Genomic DNA, 21,488 nt, shown 5'->3' with positions numbered 1-21,488 from the left:
ATGGAAAACGCTGTGGCTGTCACACCTAGGTGTTAACGCACACTAGTGAGCAGAGAGGACGAACGGAGACCAGAAGTTCGATGCAACCTTACACACGCAAGACGGGCAAAACCCAGACGGGTGGACGATGCCAAATTTGGGAGGGGAGTGGAGAGCAAACGGAAGTCCGGGCCTCCCCCTCCCCCCACCCCAGCCACGGGCCACGGGCCACGGGATCCCGGTGGGCGGTGCACGCCCCTCCACCCCCGCGCGCCTCCGTTGCGTCTCTCACCACGGTGGCCCCCACCCCGGCGTCACAGCCTCGCCCTCTGGCCGCCATGGGACGAATCTCCTGACTGAGACCTCGCTGCCTTTGAAGTCGCTGTGCTCTTGGTGGCGAACATGAGTGGTCGCGCCCGCGTGAGGGCACGAGGCAGGGCCCGCAGCCCCAGCCCCGCGGACGCGCCGTCGGTGTGTAGAACGCGTGGCCGACGCGGTCTCGCTCTCTCCTCTTCTGCCTTCTTCGTGGACAGCGCGTCCTTCTGCGCTGACCTCTCCCTGTCTGCTGGGAAGGCGTGGCGTATCTTCCCTTTCCGCTTTGAGCCTTCCCGGGGTTTCTCGCATTTTTCCCTTCTGCGGGGGGTGGGGGGGGGGGGTCTCATCCGAGGAAGATATTCATGGCGATATTTTGCTTAGCGAAGGGTACTGGGAGCTGGAGGCCGGTGTGTCAGTCTTTCCTACTTTCTGAGTGTTGCTTAGTTACTTGACTCGGTTCTAAGTCTCCTGGTAAAAAATTCCTGCACCTTCGATAGTACTCTTATAGGGCATATAGCCTGATATGATTTGTCTCCCCAATTCATGCATAAAAATAAGTAATTTCAAGCACAGATGTGGTTTAGATTCGATTGCTGTTTCTCGACAAACAAGGCAACGAGGTTAAATTGGCTGGCAAATCAGCAACTTTTGAGCGATGTGACTTACTCCTTGTCAGTCCTTCGAGCAGTCTCGTAGACCAAAGGTACTCAAAAGTGGGTAGTCTGTGGTCATTGTGCCTTTACTTTCATGGCATTGCTTTCTCTTGACTTCATGCATTTTTTTTTTTTTCCTTTGGCAGTCCAAGATACTTTTCGTCTTGAACGACAAGAAATAGTTACTGCGAGAAGAGAAAATATTAAGGGTTCTCTCTGTCTGTTTTATGAACTAATTTGGGACCCATTTATTCAGGAGAGTCCTCACCCGAGCTAGTGACCCAGGTCGCCTGGGCCCAGTTTATTTTCTTGCTACTAACGTGTTCATACTGGAGGCCCGGCGTGTGGAGGCTGTGAAGGCAGGAGCTGTGTGTGTTCGTGGGTACCACCTTCCGTGTGATGAATTCCCTGGGCAGGAGAGTCACAGCTGCCTCTCTACACCTCCAGGGTGTGACAGCAGCGTCTGGCTCACAGTCAAGATTAAGGTCTGATAAATGGGGAAAACTATAGCTTGTCCTTGTCTTTTTTTTCTAGAATGGGCAGTCTCTTCGCATCTCTCAAGCGTTTTCCCTGTTAGCATTAGCTCATGGTAATCTGATGACTTAAAACATGATACAGTTCTTATTTTGTGTTAACCTTTGGGTTTATGATTTAACATCTTAAATGTAACCAAGGTGTTTTTTTCCTCCTATTTTAGCCTACATCTGTTGATATTAGTGCCAGTGAAGCATCCTCTACTGGTGACTTTGCGGGAACGAGCAGGATTTCCCAGACACGTAAGTGCAACCCCGTCTGTCCCATCCGGCTCCTCTCCATCTGAAGGGAACAGGAGTGACCACTCAGCGTTACAGCAGCAGGCTCACTTCTCAAACATTCCATTTACCTTTTCTTGGAGGATCCCGTGTTTGTGTGTTAGGTTTCTTTGGGACTCCCCAAACACAGTCTGCTGCTGAATTTCCCGAGACTGCTTGGTAGTTGGGCTTCCACAGGCACCAGGAATCCAGTTTTCTGATCTTTTCCGTTCACTGAATAATTAAAAAACATTTTTAAAAAATTCTTTATGAGGGGCACCTGGGTAGCTCAGTTGGTTGAGCGTCCAACTTCGGCTCAGGTCATGATCTCGCAGTTTGTGAGTTTGAGCCCCGTGTCGGGCTCTGTGCTGACGGCTCAGAGCCTGGAACCTGCTTCGGATTCTGTGTGTGTGTCTCTCTCTCTGCCCCTCCCCCACTCACGCTCTGTCTGTCTGTCTGTCTCTCTCTCTGCCCCTCCTCCACTCACACTGTCTCTCTCTCCTTCGGAAATAAATACACATTAAAAAAAATTTAAAAAAAATTCTTTATGATATATGGATGCCCATGCCACCACGCTGCGGGGATGGAAGAAACCTGGCTTACCTATGGCCACGGCTTTCTTTTTTTTTTCCCCACCCATGGTAGACATCACCATTTGATGACAGCTCTCTTCACTGCAAACCCAGATTTGGCCTCAGGGTCTTGTCAACATGCTACTGCAAGTAGCCGCTATCACAGTGTGGGGTGGTGTGCCCGTGCGCTGGTTTGCGAGGGCCGCCGTGACAAAGTACCGCGGACTGGGTAGTTTGAACAATAGAAGAGTGTCATCTCATAATTCTGAAGGCTGGAAGTCCAAACCCACGGCGTCCACGGAATTGGTTTCTTCTGAGGCCTCTCTCCTTGGCTTGTAGATGGCTGTCTTCTCCCTGTGTCTTCACATGGTCTTCCCTCTGTATTTGTCTGTGTCTTGATCTCTTCTTATGAGGACACCAGTCATATTGGATTAGGGCTCATGCTAATGACGTCATTTTAGCTTAATTACCTTATTAAAGACTCCGTCTCCAAATACAGTCACATTCTGAGATATTAGGGGTTAGACCTTCAACATATGAATTTTGGGCCACACAATTCACCCCATTCGACTACTGCCAAAACCTGTTAGCCTTCTCCCTTGTTCTGACTATGAAGTGATTGATTGATTGATTGCTAACAACCATGTAAGCTCGAAGCACTAAGGTTCTCCCAGACTCTGTGAATCAGCAGTCTGTCCACCATCATGTGCCTGGCTCTCTTGTTCTCCACCACGGTTTTTCCAACTCTACTGAAGGACCCTCTGTGATCTGAGCTCACAGAAGTAAACTGGTCCCTCAGAAGACCTGTTCTGAGAGGCTGTGCCTCAGGTCCAGCACTCCTGCCACCATTCAGAGGCTAGTCCAGCTTCTCTTGGGAATTTCTTTCCATGCCTGCTGCCCATCACTTGCAACTAGCAAGTGCTGGAGAGTGATTTTTATTTATTTATTTATTTTTAAAAATTGTGGCAAAATATACACAATGTAAAATGTACCATTTTAACCATTTTTAATTGTATGGCTCCATTGGCGTTAAGGACATACACATTGTTGTGAATCACATCACCAGCACCAACTCTGAGTGACTTTTTATTTTTTAACCTTACAAAACTGAAACCCTACACTCATTAAGGAATAACTCCCCATTTCCCCCTCCCTCTAGCCCCTGGAAACTACCGCCTTGTGGTAGATTGATTTTTTAGAAACTACCCAACATCTTTTGAAACCAAGAGCAGTGAAGGATATGGATAATATAGCAAGAATAATTTTTATAAACACCTTTTTAAATTAAATAAATTTTGTGATTTTCCTGGGAGACTCAGACTCCACTGAGAAGGGGATGAACAGTGGTCTTGAGCAAGTGTTGGTGTCATTGGGGGCAGTTGCAGTGACTTTGTCAAAAGACAGTAGTCAAGTCAGAGCCCTGGAGATTGGTGATATTATTACTTCCTAGTAATACTACTACACTTTGTGACGATTTTCTATATTTTTCTATTTTCACATTGTCTTTGAAGTACCAATGTTGTATCCAAAAAAACCAGCATCTCTTCGTACCTGTTTAAACAGAAAATGTTCATTTGGAAACAGATTTGACTTTCATACTTTCCAGAACCTATGAGTAAATAACATGCCCCAAGGTGAAATGCTGGCTTTCATTTCCAAGGGAATGATCTAGAATAAAAACTGATGGCAGTGTTCTGGGCATTTCAGAGCAAGAGATTCAGCTCCAGTCTGGGAAGAGGTTGGTGTAGACAGTCTTAGTCTGTGACTCTTAAGGGTGTTTGTTACACAGGAGTTGAGGGAGGGAGAGCTACCCCCCATAAGTGAGTGTGGAGAGAGGCCTAGGGGATAGAGCTTTTTCTCCATAGCCAAGAGGAGGAGCAGACTAGATCAAAATGTTATGAGGTAGAATTAACTCATCACTTTGTTATTTCTAACAAAACATACCATGCTTCCTTTACAATTGTCAGTTTTTAGGCTGAAGACTCCTGTATAGTCATGATTGTTTTCAGCAGAGTGGGCCAGTTTTAATTAAAGCCACGAAAATCTGAGCTTTGGTTATCAATGCACTTTTGATATAGTAGTTGTAAACAATATCACTAGAAAGAAATAGACATTATGGCATTCTCTTCATATATTAGATGGTGTATCTCCTGGTGATGCAAGATGTCCTTTCATCCAAAGAGGCGGGAAAGGCAGACGGGACTTCATGGATCTGGATGTCTGTACCAGAGAGAAATTGGCCCATGTGAGAGATTGCAAAACAGGTACCCTCTCTTCACGGTACTTACTTTTTGATTGTTACCAAAACTTGATTAAGGAATTTTAATTTCTAGATCTAAAGTAAACAAGTTTATGTAGTGACTTAAAAGATACTTATTGAACATCTGTTACGTTCAAGGCATTATCCAGACACTAATTGTTTTACCCTCAATTCTCTCCTTTATTAGTAGAAATATTAATATTTCCCCAAAACATTTCACTTGTTCAAAAGATTTTCTCCTTCCACCTGGGATAGGGGTTAAAAGAGATGCGCTGTCTCTTTTCCAGCACTTTTCCTATATGGGAAATAATAACCTCCTTGGACTTAAGCCGTGAAAAGAAAGATCTAGCCTATTTTTGGAATTCCTAACCCAGTTTCCAGACTCACCCTTGAAATTGCACCCAGAGTTGTGCGCACATGCATTTTGAGGAAAGTAGGTCTGCTGTCTTCATTAGATTGTTGAGAGGCTTTGTGATACTGTCCCAAAAGGTAAGAGAGACTCCCTGAGGCAGATCAGTTTTCTTCAAACTCCTTACAACCATGCAAAAAAAATTAAGGGATAGATATATTGTTATCTATATTATATTGTATGTCTAACATACACACGCTGACACAAAAAAATTGAAACTAAGTCTCATGAGACAATGCTTGCCCTTATTCTGGTCCACTCTGTTGCATTCCTGTCATTTCGTAAAACATAATTGGTCATCTCATATATTTCCATAACTTCAGCACTAATGGGTCATGATTACAGTTTGCAAACACTGGTATAGATGATTTCCAAGCGTCTTGCCAGCTCTGATATTCTAGGATGACTCCTCTTTGTCCACGAATATGAGCAGCTAAAATATGTTGCCATTTCCCAGGATACAGGAAAAGAAAAGAAAGCTTTTCTTTAATTAAAAGAGCACAATTAGTTAATTCCTTGCTCCTAACAGATATCTACCGTATGTAGAAGCTGAGGAAATAGGCATACATGATGTTTTTTCTTTCTTACCACCTTGGGGGCTCATGTTTCCACTTCCTCCATGAAAGAAAGCAAAATAGTGCCCATTTGGTATAATTTTTTTTTTTTTTTTTTTTTGTAACATGAACACCGGATGATTCCCTACAAGGAGAAGTTGGACGTAACTCTGCATTTGTGTCCTCCTTGATTCTGTCCTAGAGGGAATTCATGCCATCTTGAGCACAGAACAGCTATATTGAAGCCAGCTCTGAATTTGTCCTGTAGGTTTTGAAGAAGTGAATAAAAACTTCTATAAGGGATGCAGTTTCTGGAAGCACACATGGCCTCCCTGTGTGTGCAGAAAACAGAAACCCAGAGGCCTTCTCTGTTTTTACACATAAAAGATGTGTGATTTCTTTTTCTCTCCCCTGTCCTGCCCCTCAGTCTCTTCCCTGGGACTTGTAGAGTGGTGTAACCACTGATTGAACTGTTTCAGAATTTTCACAAGCATGGGGGTTAACTTTTGATTATCTGGATTTCCAAGGGGCTGGGAGCTGTGTTCATGGAAGAACCGGACGTTTCTTTATAATCCAAGAGCAGGATAATTTCAGAGCAGCATCTGAAAATATTACCTGAGCCAGTTTGAATTTCAGATGCAGAGCTGGAAGGCAAGTTTTGGAAGGAGTCCTGGGGTAGTTGAATTCTGACGCTTCTCTTTTCCCAAAGAGAAGAACATCTGTGTCTTCTCTTATGTACTTATGAGGTCTGCTTTACACATGATCCCTTTTAAATTCCTAAATGTGTGTTTGTAGGACTCTATAAGGTTACCAGGCTATAGGTTGTTAGAGCTTGTCTTGTGTCACTGACACAAGCAACAACTAGGCAGGAGCAAATAAAATTGTTAAATGATGCGATCATTATTAGCATGGTGTGATTTTATTTTGGTTTAAAAAAATGTTTTTTATTTGTCTCCTTCAGGTTCCAGTGGAGTACCTGTGAAGCTGGTCACAAACCTCTTTAATTTAGATTTGCCCCAGGACTGGCAACTATACCAGTATCATGTGACATATGTTCCAGATTTAGAGTCTAGAAGGCTGAGAATTGCTTTGCTTTATAGTCATAGGGAACTTTCTAACAAAGCAAAAGCATTTGATGGTGTCATCCTTTTTCTCACACAGAAACTGGAAGAAAAGGTACAGTGTGGTTAATGTTTATACTTGCACACACATGCGTATACTTACACTCATCCATGTATATTTAAGAGGTTAGCTGATTGTCTTAACAGTTGGAATGAGTGTTTCACTCTCTCCTTTCCTCTTTCCTGTTCCCATGCCTGAGAGCAAAAAGATTTCCTAATTAAGACCTCATCAGTAATTGATTTCTTAATTAAGAAGCTGATGATCTGGCATTTAAAAAAATAAGAGCTGTAATACAAACACTGATTTTTTAACTGCTACTTTTTTTTTTAAGGCAAAGTGTCCTTGAAATAAGCATCCTTTTTAAACTTTTCCCCAAATAGATAAGACTTTAAGAAACACCGTATAGCCTATGGATGGCTTCAGAGCTTTAAATTTACTCTACATTTTTTGCTTCTACACAGTTGTATCTGTGAGTCCAAATAACTTTATATCCGTTTCTGATTCAAAAACTGTCATTTCTTTTATCATATGAAATGAGTTATTGATATCAGTCTTAAGGATTTGTTTTAATGGTGTGATCATTGAAAATGGCAATTGCATGATTCATATTCCTTTATCCATGTTTTTATACCTTCAACATTTTCAGTCCTAAAATATATTGTTATTGACGTTTTTATCATATGCTTTGTTCGGAGGCAGTATTAAAATCACTACAACGATAAAAAAACCTTATTAGTAATTGATTTCTTAATTAAGAAGCTGACGATCTGGCATTTAAAAAAAATAAGAGCTGTAATACAAACACTGACTTTTTAACTGCTACTTTTTTTTAAGGCAACATGTCCTTGAAATAGGCATCCTTTTTAAACTTTTCCCCAAGTAGACAAGATACAAACCAAAAAGAACCAGTTTTTTTATAAAAAATTGAAATGGAACATTGGATTAAAACTTTATGCTTCTATTCCTGAGAAAGCTTAGTCTTTTAGTTCAACATTTTAGACAGGACAATACCAAGGCATAAATTTAAATTTCTGGACTCCACATAAATCTCTGTGAATTTCCTCAAGAAATGCATTCTTTTTATTTTTAAGAGAGTGAGAGCGCATACACACAGTAGGGGAGAGGTAAAGAGGGAGAGAGAGACTCTTAAGCAGGCTCCATGCTAAGTGTGGAGCCTGACACAGGGCTTGATCCTACAATTCTGGGATTGTGACTTGTGCCAAAATCAAGAGTCGGTCGCGTAACTGATGGAGCCACCCAGGTACCTGAACAAATGCATTAATGAGCACTTTTGGGGCCTATATCTTTTTACAAGAGCCTAACATTTATAGGAGCTACTTGAGTGATTATTTTCTCTGGATATGCAATTTGAAAGTTGTACCATAGGTTTAAATTTAGTGGCTTGGAAAATCCAGATGTGTAAATTTAGAAGCACTTGAATTCATCCTAAGTCCTTACTGGTTTAGTATTTTGTTCTATGACCAGATATTGATAGCACGCTAATATACGGCGCCTCTCATACTTGAATGATATATATTTCAGGTGTATTGTTATAATTAAAAATCATCTTGTTCTTGTACATACATCTGTAGTAACAGTAAATTAGATATGTTAGTATTATATACCCACCTTGAGTAGTCCAGCTTACTTCAATTGTAACCAAAATGGAGAAATTTTACTCTACAGATGCTCGGAATAAGTTAATATTACTTGATTCCTATTCAAAATGAGCATGTGGTATGTACCTTATTGTTAGGGGTGGAATCTAATGAAGAGGCAGCTGAGTAAACACCTAGTGAGACAAGCCAGGCCTGTCGATTTTATTTCCCAGACACAGGTGATATGGGATTTAGAGAAAAGAGTGTTGTCTTGTACCTTATCAACATATGACCTGCTACCCAGTGACAGTGAACTAGAAATAGTAAAAAGAAATAGTGTCCCAACAAACACGTTACTATGTTCACCTTTTTATTCTGGTCTTCATTTGTCTCAGGCTTGTCCGGCACTCCCATCCATCCTCTACACACTTTGCGGGGTGTTCATTTTTGTTCAAAGAGCCCCTTCCACTAATCATTCATTGTACTCCCACACAGTGCAGTTCTAGAAGTCCTGTTCTGCTGCTCCCTGGCCTTCCGCTGTCTTGCAGACCCCATTTGTGTATCTGTGGCCATGACCTGGATGGCTGTCACTAGTCACATCTATTTGCCATTCTTATGCATTCATTCCGCACTTCGAAGGGGCCTGGTGTGTGACTGCCATCATAGAGGAAACCAGGAAACCGGGACAGATAAAACAAGGTTCTTGTCAAAACACTTCAACTTAGCGCTAAGGTCATTTCCAACTAAATACAGCACAAGGTTATTTATAAATGAATACAGGACAAGGTGACATTATTGAGTGCGTGCTCTGCCAGGCTCTTTATATGTGTGATCTCGTTTAATCCTCTCATCACTCCTGGAGCCTCAGAAAGGTTAAGTATCTTGTCCAAGGTCTTTATAGAGAGGTGGATGAAAGATCGTTCCCAGCAGGATACTTGAAGGGAAGCAATACTGGCTCCTAGGATTTGGATCAATGCAGGGGATGAAGGCGGTTAGAGGGAATTCCGAGACAGAAGGACAGGAAGGAGCAAAGGCACAATGATAGAAGGGGAGGGGCATGTTTTAGCAACTTCTGATCATTCAGGTTTAGCCAGGAAGGAATGGAAGTTGTACGTCTAACGTAGGGAGAATCTTAAATGTCCTGGTGAGGGATAGGGACTGCCCTCCATGGACCACTGAAGCCTTTGAGAGAGGGTTTCCACGAGAGCTGTGTTACATTGCAGTTGCTCTCATCATATCCCATTGAATGGTTGGCAGGAGAAAGGGGGAAGATTGATAAAGTGCCCCTGGAAAACTCTGGGCAGGGTGTCAGAGGGGCTTGAAGAAAGGTACAAAGTGCTGCCATTTATTTAACCTTCCTGAGTGCATGGATAAGGATAAGGATAAGATCAGTGAATTATCTCATGTGATTTTCACAACCTGTGACTTCGGTGAGACTTCCTCCCATTTTAGAGATGGGAAAAGGTCTTGAGGAACTATAGTAGCTTGCTGTATATGACAGGATGTAAGAGGCTGAGGACCAAGGTTTGTCCAATTCCCAGTCATGCGCTCTTAAGCCCTGTGGTAAATAACGGGAACAGCTAAACTAGATAAAGGTATTGTCAGTGTAGAAGTGCTAAGACTTGCCAGCCGATTAGCTGGTGGATTGACAAATGAAAGCCCACTCTGGCACCAGCAGCCCCGGCACTGGATGTGTGGGGATGGACGTTAACAGACACAGGAGCCGAGGAGTTGGCATTTGGTAGGGAGGGTATAGGCAGCATTGATGAGTTTGCTTAGAGGGCTGTTAGGAATGCAGATCCCAGATGGAAGTCTGAGTGGGGACCACTGCTGTCACCCCCACACCAGCCCCTCAGCCAATGTCCTTTGTTGTCTGAAGCCTTTGTCCTGAAGTCCCTACGGCAGTTTGAGAGCATCATGCCTGCTAGACTTCTCTCGGATGTTGATGAGCTCTTCCTGCATCCACCCCCTTCTGATTTCTCTCAATTTTATTTGAGGAAGAAATCATTTCATGCCCTGTGAAAGGACCTGTTTCTCTTTGTTTCCATACAGTAAACCATTCCTGCCCTATATTTCTGGTTGAACCTGAAAGTGATTGAAATTACACTTTAACTATAGGAAGTAGGGATAAAATACATAACTACCTGTTAATGAGCTGACCTCTTCTGATTCCTTACCCTTCTGAAAGATCCTTGGTCATTGATTTTTATTGACTGATTTGATCATTCTTTTATTCCAAAACCCTGTACCAAGTCCTATCTGGTCTAAAAAGTTTTACATTTCTTGGGGAGCTGGTATAGAAATTTTCATGCATTCATTATTTTGTTAGAAGATTGTTCCAAATAATGAGAAGCATACAAATTTCTCTAGATGTTTCAAAAAGTAATAAAATCAGGTTCTCTGTTTTCATGTCTACTGATTACTCCCCTCTTTCCTCACATTTACTTCCACTCTTGCAAATCTCCTCTCTTTATGTTTCTTCCTCTATTCTTCTCTGTTCTTCTGTTTTATGAAAAACAGTTGAGAGACTGTCTTTTGGAATCCACAAACCCAGAATGAGCAGGACAGTCCACATATAGGCTTCTGGGTGTCTGTGAACACCCTGAAAATAGGTGTATCATTGTGGCATACAGGTATGTAAAGTTTTCTTGGGACAACGCCTGCAACTTTAATCAGACTCTCGAAGTGATTTGTGACCGGCCCCCCCAAGTTGCCTCTGCTCCCCCCACCAAATAAGATGAAGAAACCTTGCTCTGGATTTCTCTTTGGATCAAGTCTCTGTACCCTAAGCCTGATTTTGATTCTCCATTAAGATCTTCCATTAAGAGGAGAGAAACGTGTTGCTTTTCTAGGATTAGCAAGATAGAAAAATCCTCCAAGTGTAATGTGATTAGATTATTACATTACTAACACCTGCAGTTTTGTTTTGTTAATGCATATTAAATTGTGATGGCTGTATCATATCTAATTTTTCACACCCGGGGACAATCTGGAGTGCCTATTAAGTGCGTCTTTTCCCAGGTCACGGAGTTGTCAAGTGAAACTCACAGAGGCGGGACTGTAAAGATGACTATCACTCTGACAAGGGAGCTGCCGGCAAGTTCCTCCGTGTGCATCCAGGTCTTCAATATCATCTTCAGAAAGTGAGGCAGCCCACGTGTTCATTTAATTGAGGCTAGAGACACCTTTCATCACGGAGCCAGGGTGTGACGGCTGTCAGCCATCTCGTGGGCCACCTGTGAGCAGCAGTGTCGTCCGCGGGGCACTTCCCCATGGACTTTCACGTACGCGTGCAGTACTATGCCCGCAGTCCCTCACAGCCTCTCACTGGCTCCCATCTTGTCATCCAGTGCTCCTTGAGTGGGGACAAAGAGCTTAAGGGTTGTGATGTCTCAGAGATAGCAGCTGTGGGTGGGGGAGGGTTGCCTTTTCCTTACCCTCTCTCACCCTCCACCCCAGACTTAAATATTCTCTGTTACTTGTTACCAGCTGCTTTCTGCTCTCGCCCCACCCTCAGCCCCCTGCCCTTCCCCCCATGAACCCCTGCGGCAGAAGGAAGGGTGTGATTACACCACTCAGTGTCCTTGAAATTGATGCAAGGGTTACTTGCTTCAGTGTTATCTGGGATGGAGGGTGAAACTCCATAAAATGCAGATTTCCTCGACCCTCCCTGGACCTAGTAAACAGAACATCAAGAATGGGGCCTGAAAAATCCATATTTTGAGTACACTTTCTAGATGACACATGGCAACACAAAGGCTTGTGAACCACAATTTTCCACACTGCTGGTGTGGACCAGCAAGATGATATGTCCAGAAACCTTTGACGCCAGCCCTTTGCTCAATAATGGCCTCTGGACAGGAGGAGGACAGAGGAGTTTGGTTGTTGGGTTGGGCACATGAAGGAATCCACCCCCACCCCCAGATGTATTATTTCCTAATTCTAGTCAGAGATCTTGCTGAGCAGCCTTAGGTCATATGTTCAGTATGGTCAGATATGCAGGCTGAGGCTCAGTGTCATATGGTAGCCCAAATCATGGAGTTATAACCCATGTTTTCTGACCTGAAATGTGTATACTTCCCTCATGCGGTGGGCGGCCTCAGATCAGTGATGTGTCCAGCTCCACAGGTGACCAGGATGTTAGTTGCTGAAGAGGCAGCCATGCCATGTGGGGAGCTTGAGTAGCCTCACGAGAAGCCGCTTCCCCACCTCAAATCAGAGAAGACATCAGAAGAGCCTTCAAACATGGCTTGCCTCGCTCCTTCCATGCTAACCAGTATGTGACAACCACAGTCCTATTGGTGACCACGTATTTATCATTGCAGTTAAGCGCGGAGGACAAAAGCAATTTCAGTGATACCATTCTCAAATATGAGGAAGTGATAGTTCTCATATACACACGCGTGCTTATATTTAGCATCCAAACCTTCCAGCGCTAGAAGAATGAGAGTTCTATACTTTCTACATACTTTTATCGGGATGTTCAGCATGGGTACAAACTTAGAATTATACCGTTATTAACTGATGTTTACCAAATATTTAAAAATATATATACTTGCAGGATCTTAAAAAAGTTGGCCATGTACCAGATAGGACGGAACTTCTATAAGCCTTCTGAACCAGTGGAAATTCCCCAACACAAGTAGGTTTATTTATATTTTCTGTTACTCTGAAATTGCGGTAACGTGAAGAACATAATTTACGATGCAATATTATGCGACGTTATGCCATTATGCCTCCTCTGAGAGACTGTGTATTATGAAAAGTAATGGATTTTTTTAATTTTCAAGGTTTTTTTTATAGAATGGTGAATGTCAGTGTGAAGCTAGCAGCCTGTTTTCTTATATTGGTGTGCTAGATCATTATCATAAGTCGTGGAAGGAATTCAGAAACTGAGTTTTTTGTGCATGACAAGTAGTAATGAAAGCAGAATAAGCTATATTATGTTATAGCACATATTGATCCTCTGCTTTCTTGCTGACAGCAAGTTTGGTTGATGTTGGGTCAGCAGAGGTCAGACGAACCAGTCGACTAAACGGAGAAGACTTTTCACTCCGAACTGGGGAGTGGTTGCTTTTGGGAAGGTGGTCAGCTATGTCTGCAGCGGGTTGTCAGCTCTCCAAAATATGTGGTCAAGCTAAAGACAGAGAGGCAGTGGGTAACCCAAAGACAGATGTGTAAACAAAGGAAGGAGTGCATAAAAGAAAACGAGGGGCACAGTGTTTAGCCTGCGGGCAGGTAGGGAGAACATGGCGGGGTTTCCATATGTTAGTTCAGTGTGTCAGAGTAGTCCATGGAAAGCACCCTGTTGGTGCTCTCACTTATCTCCCAACCTGGATTAGAAACTCTTGTAGGTCCAGTGTTGTGCTGGGCTGGAGTGGGTGCCCAGCGCACATGCTTGTCCTAAAGGCTGGCTGTGAATCAAGTCCACAAAGTAAACTGAAACAATTAAAAAAAACCATATTTGCCTGTTCTTTCATGTCTTTTCCATAAATTTTTCTTTTCCAAGACTTCAATCCATGATATCCATGAATGTAGAAAGGAGTTATAGCCTCTGCTGTGGTGTCCCTTTGTGTGTTTGCATGTGATGTCATTTAGATTATTTCTTGTTCTCGTGAAGTCTGTACACTGTCTTCACCGTTGAGTCTGCATGCTTTTCTGAACCTTGAAGTTTTTGCGCTGGGACGCACAACTCCATAAATGTAGTAATCCTACAGCTGTGGCTCCCAACCAAGGGCAGGTTTGTCCCCCAGGGGTCATTTGGCAATGTCCGGAAGTATTTTTGGTCGTCACGGTGTGAAGGCTATGCCTGGCTTCTGGTGGGTAGAGGTCAGGGGATATTGCCAAACATCCTGTGGGGCACCGGACGGCTCCTGAGACAGAATGATCCAGTCCCAAATGTCGGTAGTGCCAAGGAAGGGGGATGCTCTTCTCTGGGATGCATTTATCATAAATATATGCTTAAAGACACTCCCCAGCTAGAAATAACTAAAGATTTTAGTCAGCAACTGGAAGAAATCAGACTGAAGAAAGAGTGTTCTATAAAATCAGGAAAATTGGAATATAAAATCAAATCATCACTAAAAATGTTTATTGTTTTATGATAGGGCATTTCAAATTTATTTATCTATCTATTTGAAGGTTGTCCCTTTGGCCTGGGTTTGCTATTTCTGTGTCACGGTTTGAGAGCAGGCTCCTATTTACTGCTGATGTGAGTTATAAAATACTCCGGAATGAGACTGTTCTGGAATTCATGACTGATCTCCGCCAGGAAACTACTATGTCCTGCTTTACCCAGACGTGTGAAAAACGGCTGCTGGGTCTCATTGTCCTTACAAGGTAAGATTAAGAAAACTTCCTGAGGGAATGAATTCTTTTTTATTTTTTTTAATTTTTTTTTATTTTTTTAATGTTTATTTTTTGAGAGAGAGAGAGGGACAAAGTGTGAGCAGTGGGGAGGAGCAGAGAGAGAGGGAGACACAGAATCCAAAGCAGGCTCCAGGGTCTGAGCTGTCAGCACAAGAGCCCATCACAAGGCTTGGCTTGAACCCACAAACCATGGATAACTAACCGAACACTGTACCCAACTGTGAGATCTTGACCTCAGCCGAAGTCGGACACTTAACTGACTGAGCCACCCAGGCGCCCCGAGGGAATGAATTCTTTATGCTGTTTGGGAACAGGAATAGCCACAGGGCATTGTCCTGAGAGCAGATCTGATCAGTTTACTGGCCTGTTTAGACCTGGCCATTCTCAGTTGACTAGAGTTCAGACTTCCTGGAGTGGCCTTCAGGGACCGTCCACTCCTCACACGGCCCTACAGCATCTCTTGCTGCACCCCTCTCCCCACTCCTGAGAGTCTGCACTTTGCTGCTTCAGTGCCTTTGCCTGGATTTTCCACCCTTAATTCTGCCTTTTTAAAGTTCTATTTCCACAAAGTCCTGCTCATACCTCACTGCTTTTCTGAAGCCATCACCTGTCCACTCAGCTGGAAGTACTCAGTTACCTCCCCTGTGCTGTTCCCGTAGCACATTGCTCATAACCCTTTTATTTCATTTTATTCCGTCACAGGAGAGAACATCAGGTCCATGTCTCTTCTTCTCTGTAAGATTAGAGGGGCTTTAAGACCAAGATCTTTCAAATCCCGAGGTTTATCTGCATATAATTTTCCCTGCATGCACATTGAACTGAGTTAAACACGGATAGATTAGGTTGCTTCCTGAGTACCAACCACAAAGCTTACCATGTCCTTCTTCAGTCCACAGACAGTTCTTCTAGAGGACGTGTTAATCCTCTTTCTAATCTGGCTTGGAATTTACACTTCAAGTTGTTTTTTCTGGGTTACATAGCAGGGCCATAGGCCTGGTTGTCTTCCATACCACCTGAGGAGAGAAGGCCACCCCTTGATCCTCTTGTCATGATTGCCAAGAATTAGCTTATCACACTATTCCAGAGTAACCTTGCAAAGAACCAAGAGCCTAGGAGTCAGCTGACAAGGAGGTTCCTGTCTTGCGGCTGGGGCAGCATGCAAGAATATTCCAGGCCACACAGTGCTGCAGGGGGAAATAGACTTTAGAATGATCTTAGCCAGCCTGCTTTGCAGTTTGGCTGAGGGCCAGCCCTCGATGGGAGATCACGTGGGATACCCAGCTGGCATGGTTGATCAACCTTCTTCAGGTGCTTTTTAGCAGAAGAACTGTCTGGGAGCTCAAAAACTCTGAGTGATACCAGAAGCTGATGGGAAAGCTTTGAAAATGGGAAAGCTTTGAGCAATGCTTCACCCTTTGAACATATAGGAATAATTTATCTGAAGTTAGAGTGTCTCTCATTGACAAAGATTGTGGTCTAATGACTTCCTTACCAGTTTTGTTGGAGAATGGAGGTCTTCCTGTATCCTGAAGAGTTAATGAATGCTCTTCTCAGATAAGATCCAGTCATTAAAAAAAAAAAAAAAAAAAAAAGACTATTCTTGTATTACTATTGTAATTTCTGAAATTCTGGAGTCTAATACTTTGAATTAAAGCTGTAGTGAAATAGCCGCTTGTATGATTTGGAAACATTTGTGAAGATTTCTTGCATTTCCCAGATACAATAACAAAACCTACCGCATCGATGACATTGACTGGTCGGTGAAGCCCACGCACACCTTTCAGAAGCAGGATGGCACTGAGATTACCTATGTGGATTACTATAAGCAGGTTGGACTTTTGTACTTTATTCTGGTCTCTCTTCCTCTTAGTTTAGAGAAGTCTCTCTGTTCCTTTCCAGAGCTAACAAGTCCCCCAAATTGTCAGGCTGAGACAGCTTCTGACATAATTCTTCGACTTGTCTCTTCCCCTCCAAGCCTGCCTTCCCTGGCTTGGCTCAGACCTGATCCTGTCTCCTGTTGTCCTTCTTCCTGTAGTCTGAGTAATTTCCCTTAAAAGCGTATCTGATAATGTCATTTCCTTGCTTAAAGTATTTCCATGACTTTGTAGTACCTTAGAAGCCAGTCCTAAGCTCCTGGGCAAAGCCCCTTTATGATCTGGCCACTTCCTGCCACTGGAGCCTCATCTGTTACCACTTTCGTTTCCTTTGTTCTGCTGTGCTTATGTTTGTGGTTCCTTTAGTCAGTTACTCCTACCCACCCCCCACCCCCCACCCCCTTGCATCCTCATGCATGTTACTTCCTCTTCCTGGACTCCCCTTCACAGCCAGCCAGTCAGTCATCGACACCCTTCAATACTCAGCTCAGCCGTCAACTCTTAGGCAAGCCCCATGGCACTCTCCCCAGGGGCCCCTTCCTGCATTTAGCCCCATCACATTATCATGGGCAGGATGTGAAGGGTCTGACTTCCCTCCTGAACTTTGGGCTCTTTATTTCTGGATACCCAGGGGAACACGGTGCCTTGCCTTGCACGTAGCAGATACTCAAACATTTGTTGATGGAATCTCCTGCTGCCTCCAGGAGCGTGATTCACAATTATCACCATCACTGTTACCTCTACCCCCACCTTCCCCTCTGAGTTCCTTACAGAGGCTCCTTCTCTTTAATGTACAATCGTATTTCAGTCTCCAGAATCTCACAGATATTTCAGAAAACAAACACATAGCAAAAACTCTTCCTTTCTATACTTTCAAGAATATATATGTATAATTTTTTTTTCCTTAGCTGATTTCTTTGGAAGGTCATCTTCACTGGCTCCAAGCACCTCTTCTGTTCTTCCTCCCTGAAAGCTCCGTAGTCTGGCATCCAGTCTGCTGCTATGGAAATAGCTCCCTTTAAAGTCAAATTCAGCTACTGAACTTATTGTAAGGGGCTTTTTGTGGCACATGACACCAGTGACCACTCCCACCCGACTGAGTGGCTCTCCTCTTTGACTCCTGGGCACAGCCCTGATGGCTTCCCCCCAGATTTTGTTGTTGAGTTTCAGCCTCCTTTGATGCTTTCCCCTTCCTTTCCCTTCAGGTGTTAAATGTGATTATTCACCATGGTTCCCTCATATAGGATCTCCTCTTCATATCTCCAGACCTCTCAAATACAGTATTTTTGCCCTTGTTCGTGAATTATACTCATTTCCATTTTCAGACCATATTTTCATGAATGTCCTGCAGGCATTTCAGACTAACATCATTCATTCTGAATTCGTTGTCTTTCACACTCCCGTTTCTCCTTGGAAATTCAACCTCTTGCTTCCGTCCTCTTCTTTACCCTCACTTGCTCATTCAGTTGTCACCAACATCAGTCCTGCCATCTTTATCTGTGGATTCTCCCAGGACCCCATCTCCCTTCCCCAGCCCTATAACCGCTGCATGAATGCAAGACGACTCACGGATCCCCACCTGGAAGATTTGGGTCACCCCCTTATGGTGCCCTTGCCCCAGCTTTGTCTTCGCTGTGCCCTGTTATCCTAACTGCCCTGTTATCCACACATCTTCCTGAAATGCTACCCAGAAAGGTGGTTAAGAGCATAGGCTATAGAATAAGGTACTCCTGGCACTGGCTGTGTGACCTTGAACAAATCACTAAACCTGGAGGATCATCTGTGAAGGGGAATCATTGATCTGCCTTCATGGTGCCTGTAGCACAAGCATAGAATGAGGTAGCCATGCCTATAGAGTTTTTAGCCCAGTACCTGCACATGGTGAACACTGGATAAATGCTGGAGACCCGGCCCCTCTTTTCCCAGCCTCCCCTTTCTTCATCTCTGGCATCACACACTTTGGTCCCATCTCACCTTTCAGCCTCATCTGTCACCGCATTGCCACCAGGCACCCCATGCTGCTGTCACCCCATCCACTCACTGTCACTAAATGTTTCTCAGCCTTTGCTCGTGTCCACTAGACACTGGCATAAATCCACACCACACCTTTCCCCTTCACCACCAGCTAAACCCTTAACTTGCAAGTCACGTGTCACCGCATTTGCAAAGTCCTCTCTGACCTTGCTTCCTGTCACATTCACAGAAGAGCTAGTGATTCTCTTCTCTGAGCACTTGTATCACACATCATGTTGCTTCTAGAATGTCTTCCTTGTAGAACAGGGATGGCATTTGGATAACCCGTGATGAATAGTGCCTAGCAGAGCATCTTGTGCATGATGTGCTCCATAAGTGTTTTGTTTATTAACCACCAAGTTTGTTGAACATTTGGGTTTCTTTCCTGCATGATTAAATTTGTTCTTCCTTGAACAGAGGTATTTTTAGGACCTGTGACATTCTGAAAAGAGAATCATGGTAAAATCCCACTCAACTTTCTTTGTAATGAGTTGCGGTTCACTGCATGTATGTTGTAATTAGGGAGAAAAAGAAAGAAATTGTGCCAATTCTAGAATGTCTTCCTCTCTGTCCCAGGGAAAGGAACACTAAATTACAATGTAGTCAACTCTCAAAGTGGACATCTTGATTTTGACTTTTATATTTCTCCATTTTATTTTATCATGAAAAATATTTTCAAATGCTAAGAAAACTGGGCAAGGGAGAAAGTAAAGATTACCTTATGACACAGTTTAGGGGAGACAATTCTTGGCCATGTGCCAGGTAAATGCAATACCCTCTTCCTGGAACATGCCCCGGCGAATCTTTATACTCCCGTATTCCCTTCAAGGTGCTCTTTTGGGCTCTGCTTCCTTCGTGAAGCCTTCCCTGATTTACCATCCATGTATTGTTTTCCTACCACCACCTTTCTTCCCCAGGGACCCAGTACTGAATGGTGTAATAAGCAGAAGTTCCCAAGTCTTAGAGGATAAATCCTGGCTGTGCTGATTTCCAGTTCTGGGACCTTGGGAGGGTTGTTTCACTTCTCGTGATATTTCCTTGTCTGTGGAGGGGATGAACTAGTATCTGTCTCATAGGTTTGTTGTTAAGATTAAGTGAGGAAAAGTAGAGGTGCTTAGCATGTCATCCTTGTACTTCTCATACCTTGTTTGTAGAAGGTGTAGTTGTATCAGGTAGGGATTGTGCCTCTTCCATTTTTGTGTCCACTGTGGTAGTGGCGTGAGATGTTTACTGTACTGTCAAAGTCACGTACCAAACTCTCCTTCTATGAAGACTTCGCCAAGCTTTTTAGCTATAGCATTCGTTGCAATAAGCACTTCAAACTGCAATTTCCTGAATTGTTTTATTTTAATGACTAGAAGTCCTTACTGAATAGAGAAACTCTCACTTCTTGCCTCCTTAATTATGATTATTGATGTCAGCATCACGTAGTGCCCAGGCATTTAGTAGATTATAATTCCAGTTGTTCTGTCATTAGTGTTGAGTAAATTACACCGGAAATGAGTGGTAATTGGAACCTCTGCTGTTGGAAGGTAAATGAACTTTTGGCAAGGTGAGAATGTTGAAATTCAAGGTTAGGAAGGGAAAGGGGGTGGGATAGGAGTGAACAGTTGCCAAGGACTCATTAGAAACCAGACACCATGCTAGTGGTTTATGTCAGATGCCTCTGAGCTACTGTTCACCTCATTTCATAGATGAGGAAAGGTAAGTAACTTCCCCAGTGTCACAGTCCAATTAAACAGAAGAGCCAAGGATCAGGTTCACATTTGCCAGACTTCAAAGCTGCTTCCCTGTAACATCAGGCTGTCCTGGAAATTAAGGAGACAGTCATGCTTTTTTGGGAAATCTGAGGTTCATTCAATATAACCCACACCCCCAATTTGTGTGTGGATATTTTCAGAATGACTATAGATGCTCAGAGCCAGTTAGTTACACATGGAGTTGCAGGCCTCAGTCATCAATAGTGGAAAGGCTGGCACTGAGTCCCCTCCACTGGGGCCACTGAACTGTGTACACAGCCAGCTGGAGGCTGTTCTGACTCTGGATGAGGCAAGGAAATAACTTCTTTTCTGTTTTAATCTACAAAATGCCTGGGCATCGCATTGTAAAAGATAATCATTAAAATCATAACACTGACTCTGAGAAGTAAAAGACGAGTCCTAGGAGGGAAGTAGAAATGAGTGGGTAACCATAGGGATTCCTAGGGATTTTTTTTCTTTGTTGGAAAGATTTATCTATTCACTTTAGGATTACCTTGTGGCTTATAAGCAACGATGCTTATTTTACAGTGTTTCCATATTAATTTTTCCCTCATTAATCTTGCATTCTATAGCAATATGATATTACTTTATCTGACCTAAACCAGCCAGTGCTTGTTAGTCTGCTGAAAACCAAGAGAAATGACAACACTGAGCCTCGGGTGGCCCACCTGATACCCGAGCTCTGCTTTCTAACAGGTAACGTTTATACTTTATACTCTATCATGATAGTCAGGCTCTTGATCCAAGGCTCAAGGCATATGCTTAAAGCATATCAAGGCTCAAGGATCCAGGCAGTGGGCAGCTAGTGGAGTGCCAGAGCATTCATTTAACCCATGGACGGTGGGCCCGCTAAGTGGTGTGTTTTATAGAGGAAAGTGGGAGGGTAGAGTGCCCTTTGGAAATTGCTTGGCACAGTAAGGGTTATATGCTTTTTTAATCTCATGCATTCTGTTTGTTACTTTGACATAAAAGAGGCCACCAGATATTTTCTGAAAACCAAGCTTCTCTTTTTTTTACGTGCACTATTCAGTCTTTTATGTATCTTGAGCCACTTCATTGAGGTAGTGATTGACATGTCAAAAGCTGTGCATATTTAACTAATACCATCGAATGAGTTTGGGGTAAGTGTACACTTAGAAAACCGTCAGCACCCTGAAGGTCGTAGGCCTGTCCTTCACCTACCAAAGTTTCTTGCTGCTCCAATTATTATTATTATTAT

General features: G+C 43.3%; 1 protein-coding gene across 3 annotated transcripts in view; it reads left to right on the top strand.

Moving 5' to 3' along the window:
• The first annotated feature begins 274 nt into the window (after window positions 1-274).
• Window positions 275-21,488, top strand: part of PIWIL4 (piwi like RNA-mediated gene silencing 4) — a 45,145-nt gene continuing 23,931 nt past the window's right edge. For 2 of the 3 annotated variants that reach the window (XM_042906440.1, XM_042906438.1), the window contains exons 1-9: window positions 275-450; window positions 1,645-1,723; window positions 4,449-4,574; window positions 6,495-6,709; window positions 11,275-11,396; window positions 12,815-12,895; window positions 14,395-14,592; window positions 16,322-16,451; window positions 20,842-20,965. In XM_042906440.1, the coding sequence (XP_042762374.1) occupies window positions 382-450; window positions 1,645-1,723; window positions 4,449-4,574; window positions 6,495-6,709; window positions 11,275-11,396; window positions 12,815-12,895; window positions 14,395-14,592; window positions 16,322-16,451; window positions 20,842-20,965 (1,144 nt within the window). In that variant the 5' untranslated portion in view covers window positions 275-381. The remainder of the gene's footprint in view (window positions 451-1,644; window positions 1,724-4,448; window positions 4,575-6,494; window positions 6,710-11,274; window positions 11,397-12,814; window positions 12,896-14,394; window positions 14,593-16,321; window positions 16,452-20,841; window positions 20,966-21,488) is intronic. The other variant, XM_042906439.1, reaches the window with a different exon arrangement.

The sequence above is a fragment of the Panthera leo genome, chromosome D1, assembly GCF_018350215.1.
Source record: "Panthera leo isolate Ple1 chromosome D1, P.leo_Ple1_pat1.1, whole genome shotgun sequence".
NCBI lineage: Eukaryota > Metazoa > Chordata > Mammalia > Carnivora > Felidae > Panthera > Panthera leo.
The sequence above is the reverse complement of the archived record's forward strand: the minus strand, read 5'-3'. Positions and strand labels throughout refer to the sequence as shown.